At 40.7% G+C, this 7,500-nt stretch overlaps 1 protein-coding gene across 1 annotated transcript in view; it reads left to right on the top strand.

Annotated features, from left to right (window-relative positions):
• Positions 1 to 7,500, top strand: part of LOC138015380 (glycerophosphodiester phosphodiesterase-like) — a 12,681-nt gene that overhangs the window by 164 nt on the left and 5,017 nt on the right. Inside the window, exons 1-3 of the mRNA XM_068862397.1 lie at positions 1 to 174; positions 551 to 635; positions 790 to 887. The exon at positions 1 to 174 is cut by the window's left edge and continues 164 nt beyond it. Of these exons, the coding sequence (XP_068718498.1) occupies positions 1 to 174; positions 551 to 635; positions 790 to 887 (357 nt within the window). The remainder of the gene's footprint in view (positions 175 to 550; positions 636 to 789; positions 888 to 7,500) is intronic.

The following is a 7,500-nucleotide window of genomic DNA, read 5'->3' as shown; positions in this document are numbered from 1 at the left end:
CACACGAAGGAAAAACCTTTAATAATTGGACACCATGGGAATCCATCCGAATTTCAAGAGAACACCATTGATGGCTTTAAGAGTCTAGCTGCTCTGAAAGCAGACGGGTTTGAATTTGATACATTTCTAACAAAGGACGAAAAGCTTGTGGTTTTTCACTTCAATAATACAAAGGTGAGAGACTGGTTTCATACGCCTTTTAAGGGTTGAGAACAAGAAAACACCGCCATTTTTTGTTGGGAACTAGAAATATCTTTAAATAACTTTAAGAGAAAAAGTCAAGAGAACTATTGAAGTTATATTAGGGAACAAGAGAATACAGTTTTGATTTTTGACCATTTTCGAAGTCGTTATTGTTTGTGGTCATTTTGTCTTTTCGGGCATAGGGGCTATTGTTCAAATAAGAGCTGCGAGCTTGGAACATAAAGCCCTGAACCTGAAATTGCGAGGAACATTTAGGAATATATTGGGGAAGTCTTTTCATATACATCCATCCGAAAATCGCATTCTTAGAGGAAAGTCTTAATAAAATTGCTTCATCATTTTGCAGAAACTGACCGGAAAAGATCATAATATCTGGGACATCGACTACGAAAACTTGACGAAACTTGACATTAATTCAACATTAACTTACGGTGAGTGCAAACTAGATAACTACGGTAATAACGTTTTGCCAATAAAACAAAATGACATCATGTTTCAAAAAGATATCTCATCAAAAACAATATCGCCAAATTGAAAGATAGATGTGTGTTGCAAAACTGAATTGTACATCGTGTTCCATTTCAGGGAGCAATGAATATAATTTCACCAAAACAAGAAAAATTCCATTGCTGTCTGATGTCTTTGACGCAGTGGAAAACGATTCATTGGTGATGTACTTAAATGTAAGTTATGGGTTCTTGGTAGAAAAACGGGATTAAATTCGCAATTACCGGCAATGTCAAATATTTTCTGTACTTACCAGAGCTCTAACTGTCTATTAAATTTTCGACCTCGGATATTGCGTTTCTAACTTTTTGATTGGTTCACTCAAACTCGGTTATCAGCTCTTATACCGTACGACCTAACTTGGAAACTGATTGCGTCAAGTGTTGCTAATCTGGAAACCGATTTCCTTTAAGGTAATGCCTTAGTATTGCATTGCGCATCCCTACTGCGCGCGCACATGAAACGTAAGAAATTTCCCTCAAACTAAGCCCGATAGCGAAATAAATGCTCCTTTTTCTCTCAAACGAACACGGTGACCCCCGATTTTTTTCAGGTATTTGCTAAGAACAGATGTTTTAGTAAATACTTCACGACTAGGTTTTTCCTTACTTATTTTATTAAGCGAAAACACAGGAAGACTACAAACCGTTTTGAGCTTCACAGTTTCGTACCATTGAATATGTTTATGCCGAAGTTTGTGGCTTTCTTTGAAGCTTTCGGAACGGCATCGGCAATAACAGGGGGTCTAGTATAAAATGTAATAAGTATAAACTAAAACCTGGTTTCCATACGATCTGCAACGGTCTGCAACTATCGGAAGCTGTCTGCTTTCCAATTCTTAATCGTATTTTTCAATTTGATAATTTTCTCTCCAAAATTCAGCTGATTTGCAGCGTCGGAGTTGTACGAAAAAAAGATGCCGAGAGCTTGAATCGGTTCTTGAGGCCATTTGAAATTATATGGGGTATCAGTTTTGTTTCTCCAAGCTCCAAACCACATCGCCTCTGTTTTACTTGTGTTTACTTCTAGACCCGAGGTGTGTTTAAATTCACTTAGAAGCTTCAAAAGGTTAATAACAGATTGATGGTCGTTAACGAATACTGTAGTATCATCAGCGAATTGGGTGACTTTTATTTCCTTTCCACCAACGGTAATGCCTTTTATGTCATTGTTGCTTTTCAAAGCAAAAAGAAGGCCCGATAAGGGGCATCCTTGCCTGACGCCTCGGTGCAATTGAAAAGAAGGTGACGCGTGACCATTGTTTAGGACACAGCTAGATACATTGTGGTAGATGACTTCTATCCATCTTTGAATATCTAGGCCAAAATTGAACAGTCGAAGAGTGGATAATAGATAGTTCCATTTTATTGTATCAAAAGCTTTTCGGAAATCCAAAAAAATTGCAATTCCAGGCATATTTAAGCGCTCAGTGAGAAACATGACTCTTGGATTAATCTGATGTTTTCGCCTATATAGCGGCCTTTTACATATCCGGTTTGATCAGGATTAATGATTTTGGGCAAGGTTTTTTCTATTCTTTTGGCAATGACTTTGGTAAGTATTTTATAATCTACATTCAATAACGAGATCGGGCGTAGATTTTCAAGTATGGATTTGTCTTTGTTCTTTTTGGGAATGAGAGAGATTACCCCGCGCCGTTGACTAATCGACAGAGAGCCGGACTGAAAGGCGAAGTGGAAACTAGCTAACATTTCGGTTCGCAGCTCGGGCCAGAAAAATTGGTAAAATTCAGCTGGGAAACCGTCTGTACCTGGTGTTTTGCATTTTTTGAAATCTTTTACTGCGCTTAGACATTCGGCATCTGTAATTGGCCCGTCACATAGTTTTTGATCTTCGGGTGATAAAAGTGTTACTAATTCGGCTTTCAGGAAGTAGTTACTACCCTGGGGGATGTCTTGGCTCATTGGATTGATCGATTGACTCGTAGAACTTTTTTCCTTGTCTAGGATGGCTAGTTGATCATAAATGAATGTGTCATCGTTTATTTTCAGCTTGTTAATGGCTTTTTTGGTTTGGGTACGGTTTACTAGGCCGAAAAAATATCTCGCTGACTATCGTAAACACAGGAAGCAAATGTTTCCATTTAAATCTGTACTGATCGCAGACAAGCGTACCACTAATCCTCTGCGAAGCGAGGAGATAAAGGAGCTCACTTACTTTGAAGTGTGAGTGGACGTGTTTCAAGGCGAACAATATTGTGTCACCGATAGGACACAGATCATCTCAGACACGCGTTTCCATTAAAAATTGTCTTAGTCGGAATCGTCGTAATGGTCGGGAAACTAGAACTGGGTTCAACTTTCCCGATCATCCAGACCATGTGCCGCAGATCGTCGCAGGCGCCGAAGAAAGATGTTTCCATATGTCTGCGACGTGGCGCAGACCTATCGGCGATCATTTTTGCAAAGCGATCGCAGACCGTTGTAGATCATATGGAAAACAGACTTAAAACATGGATAGCGTTGAAGGCGCACTCTGATATTCGCTACTCAAACAACGTCCATAAACTGATTTTAACCAGCTCGGCCCAAGGCCTCGTCGGCTAAGTATCAGGCGATATTCCGCGCGATTTCGCAGGGTAATTGTTGATTAGTATTCAACACGCTGTGACAATGTCCAAATACGGTCATAGCGCGCTCAATATTCGTCGCGCGTACTCAACGGGTCATCACTTCTTTCCATCCCTCAAACTGACATTTCCCTTTTTATTCAACTTATACGACATACAGATGAATGAAGGGGTAGTTTCTAAAGAAACTGTGGTGCTGCGTCGGTGGGGAAGTAGTATACAAAAATTTGGTTTTATCAACGGAGTTAACGTTGATAATGTAAATTGGCCACCGTACATAGATTCTAAAAGCTGACGTTTCGAGCGTTAGCCCTTCGTCAGAGCGAATCGAGGGATTATGGGTTACGTGTAGTTTTTATAGTAGAGTAGGAGCTACGCTATTGGTGGTAACATGGCAACGTGAAAAGTAGGAATATATTAGTTAAATGAAAAGCGTTCGTTAATACCGTGAGGATTAAGGGTGCCGATTTGAAAGATAAATTTTTGTTCCAGATTCTTGCGGCTTTCCGTCGTACCTAGATGTAGGGAAAGGCCGCAGATAGCCATGTGTTTTTTGGAGTGGTTAGGCAGATTAAAATGGCGAGCGACAGGCCTAGATGCATCCTTGTCATTCTTCTCAACATCGCGAAGGTGTTCGCGGAATCGGTCACCTAGTCGTCTACCTGTCTCACCAATGTATAATTTATTGCATAACGTACAGGTTATGCAATAAATGACATTTGAGGAGGTACATGTGAAACGATCGGTGATCTTAACAGATCGCTTAGGTCCCGATATCTTGCTAGTGTTAACAATGAAAAGACAAGTTTTGCATCGTGAGCGCGCGCATTTGAAAGTGCCGGGTTGCTCGTTAGTTTTGAGCGCGCTTCTAACTAAAAAGTTGCCTACGTTTTTGTCGCGTTTGAATGAAATAAGTGGAGGTTGCGAAAAGATTCTACCAGTCTCGGGATCATTTTGGAGTAATTTAAAATTACTAAGAATGATGCTTTTGACTGCGTGATTATGAGGATGGAAAGTGAGGGTGAATGGAATTCTGTCATTCTTATCTTTTTGTGACGTTTGTAGTGATGACTGTCGATCAAATTGTTGGGAGCGATGATGGCCCGCTTTGACCACAGAGACAGGATAGCCACGTTTCTCGAAGAACTGGCACATCTCCTCTGATTTGCTGGAAAAGTCGGAGTCATCACTACATAGACGTCGAAGTCTAAGAAATTGAGAATAAGGAATGGAGTTCTTGACATGTGATGAATGTGACGATGAATACAACAAATAACTGTGTGAATCAGTAGGTTTGTAGTGCACACTAGTACATAGCACGTTGCCTCTAATAGAAACTTTGATATCTAGGAAAGCCAATGAAGTTTCCGAAATTTCCCAGGTATATTTAAGAGCCGGATGAAAAGAGTTGACGGAGGTTATAAATTGATCGAGTTCTTCTCTGCTGGATGAAATAGCGCCGATGCAGTCGTCGATGTAGCGGCCGTAGAGTTCTGGTTTGGGGCCGTTGTACTGATTAAAAAATTGGTGTTCAACATATCCTACAAAAAGATTGGCATAGCTAGGTCCCATTCTTGTGCCCATCGCTACACCATAAAATTTGTTTGTAATAGTTGCCGGCGAATGAAAAACAGTTAGGCGTTAAAACTAGTTCGGCAATGCGGAGGAGCGTTTCCGAGCTAGGTTCTTTGACAGTGCGTTGATCGAAAAAGTGTTTAAGTGCTTGAAGACCTTCGCTATTAGGAATGACTGTGTATAGAGATGTAATGTCCATGGTGAAAATAAGTTTGTCTTGGCCGGAGAAATTGAAATCGCGGAAAATTTGTAGTGCGTGTGTACTGTCTATAATGTTTGATGGCAAAGATTTGACGATAGGGGTCATAAACCTGTCTAAGTAGCTAGAAATGAGTTCGGTGGGGCAACTACAGTCAGAAACGATAGGGAGACCTGGGTAGTAGGATTAGTGAATTAAAGGCAATAAGTAAATGCACGAAGTTCAATTGGATTTGATGATGAGATTAGTGTCAGTGTCCGGAAATTCTTGATTAACTGTAAGATTTTGAATGGTGTCTTTGACAAGTTTTTGAAGGTCGGACCGCCAAACAAATGATTCGGACATTTCTAATAAAGATATTTTTGAATCACTTCTATTTCGCAAATCCAAATGGACTCCCCCAGAGGGACAATTTGCCTCTTTAGATTTTTTCACTAAAAAATGCCGTCACGACATTGACATTGACATTGACATTGGCGGTCCGACCTTTACCAAAAAGAAGCTTTGCGGCAACTTTCGGATACCTCGTTTTATGCCAAAATCCCTAAAGATCTCACTTCCAAAAATCAACAGCTTGTCAAAGACACCATTCAAAATCTTACAGTTAATCAAGACTTACCGGACACTGCCACTAATCTCATCATCAAAACGAACTTCGTGCATTTACTTCTTGCCTAAAATTCACAAACCCAACAACCCAGGTCGCCCTATCGTTTCTGCCTGTAGTTGCCCCACCGAACTCATTTCTAGCTACTTAGACAGGATTATGACGCCTATCGTCAAATCTTTGCCATCATACATTATAGACAGTACACACGCACTACAAATCTTCCGCGATTTCAATTTCTCCGGCCAAGACAAACTTATTTTCACCATGGACATTACATCTCTATACACAGTCATTCCTAATAGCGAAGGTCTTCAAGCACTTAAACACTTTTTCGATCAACGCACTGTCAAAGAACCTAGCTCGGAAACGCTCCTCCGCCTTGCCGAACTCGTTTTAACGCTTAACTGTTTTTCATTCGCCGGCAACTATTACAAACAAATTTTATGGTGTAGCGATGGGCACAAGAATGGGACCTAGCTATGCCAATCTTTTTGTAGGAGATGTTGAACACCAATTTTTTAATCAGTACAACGGCCCCAAACCAGAACTCTACGGCCGCTACATCGACGACTGCATCGGCGCTATTTCATCCAGCAGAGAAGAACTCGATCAATTTATAACCTCTGTCAACTCTTTTCATCCGGCTCTTAAATATACCTGGGAAATTTCGGAAACTTCATTGGCTTTCCTAGATATCAAAGTTTCTATTAGAGGCAACGTGCTATGTACTAGTGTGCACTACAAACCTACTGATTCACACAGTTATTTGTTGTATTCATCGTCACATTCATCACATGTCAAGAACTCCATTCCTTATTCTCAATTTCTTAGACTTCGACGTCTATGTAGTGATGACTCCGACTTTTCCAGCAAATCAGAGGAGATGTGCCAGTTCTTCGAGAAACGTGGCTATCCTGTCTCTGTGGTCAAAGCGGGCCATCATCGCTCCCAACAATTTGATCGACAGTCATCACTACAAACGTCACAAAAAGATAAGAATGACAGAATTCCATTCACCCTCACTTTCCATCCTCATAATCACGCAGTCAAAAGCATCATTCTTAGCAATTTTAAATTACTCCAAAATGATCCCGAGACTGGTAGAATCTTTTCGCAACCTCCACTTATTTCATTCAAACGCGACAAAAACGTAGGCAACTTTTTAGTTAGAAGCGCGCTCAAAACTAACGAGCAACCCGGCACTTTCAAATGCGCGCGCTCACGATGCAAAACTTGTCTTTTCATTGTTAACACTAGCAAGATATCGGGACCTAAGCGATCTGTTAAGATCACCGATCGTTTCACATGTACCTCCTCAAATGTCATTTATTGCATAACCTGTACGTTATGCAATAAATTATACATTGGTGAGACAGGTAGACGACTAGGTGACCGATTCCGCGAACACCTTCGCGATGTTGAGAAGAATGACAAGGATGCATCTAAGCCCTGTCGCTCGCCATTTTAATCTGCCTAACCACTCCAAAAAACACATGGCTATCTGCGGCCTTTCCCTACATCTAGGTACGACGGAAAGCCGCAAGAATCTGGAACAAAAATTTATCTTTCAAATCGGCACCCTTAATCCTCACGGTATTAACGAACGCTTTTCATTTAACTAATATATTCCTATTTTTCACGTTGCCATGTTACCACCAATAGCGTAGCTCCTACTCTACTATAAAAACTACACGTAACCCATAATCCCTCGATTCGCTCTGACGAAGGGCTAACGCTCGAAACGTCAGCTTTTAGAATCTCTGTACGGTGGCCAATTTACATTATCAACTCCGTTGATAAAACCAAATTTTCTTA

This window comes from Montipora capricornis, chromosome 9, assembly GCF_036669925.1.
Source record: "Montipora capricornis isolate CH-2021 chromosome 9, ASM3666992v2, whole genome shotgun sequence".
Taxonomy (NCBI): domain Eukaryota; kingdom Metazoa; phylum Cnidaria; class Anthozoa; order Scleractinia; family Acroporidae; genus Montipora; species Montipora capricornis.
This window is presented reverse-complemented; position numbering and strand designations above follow the sequence as displayed.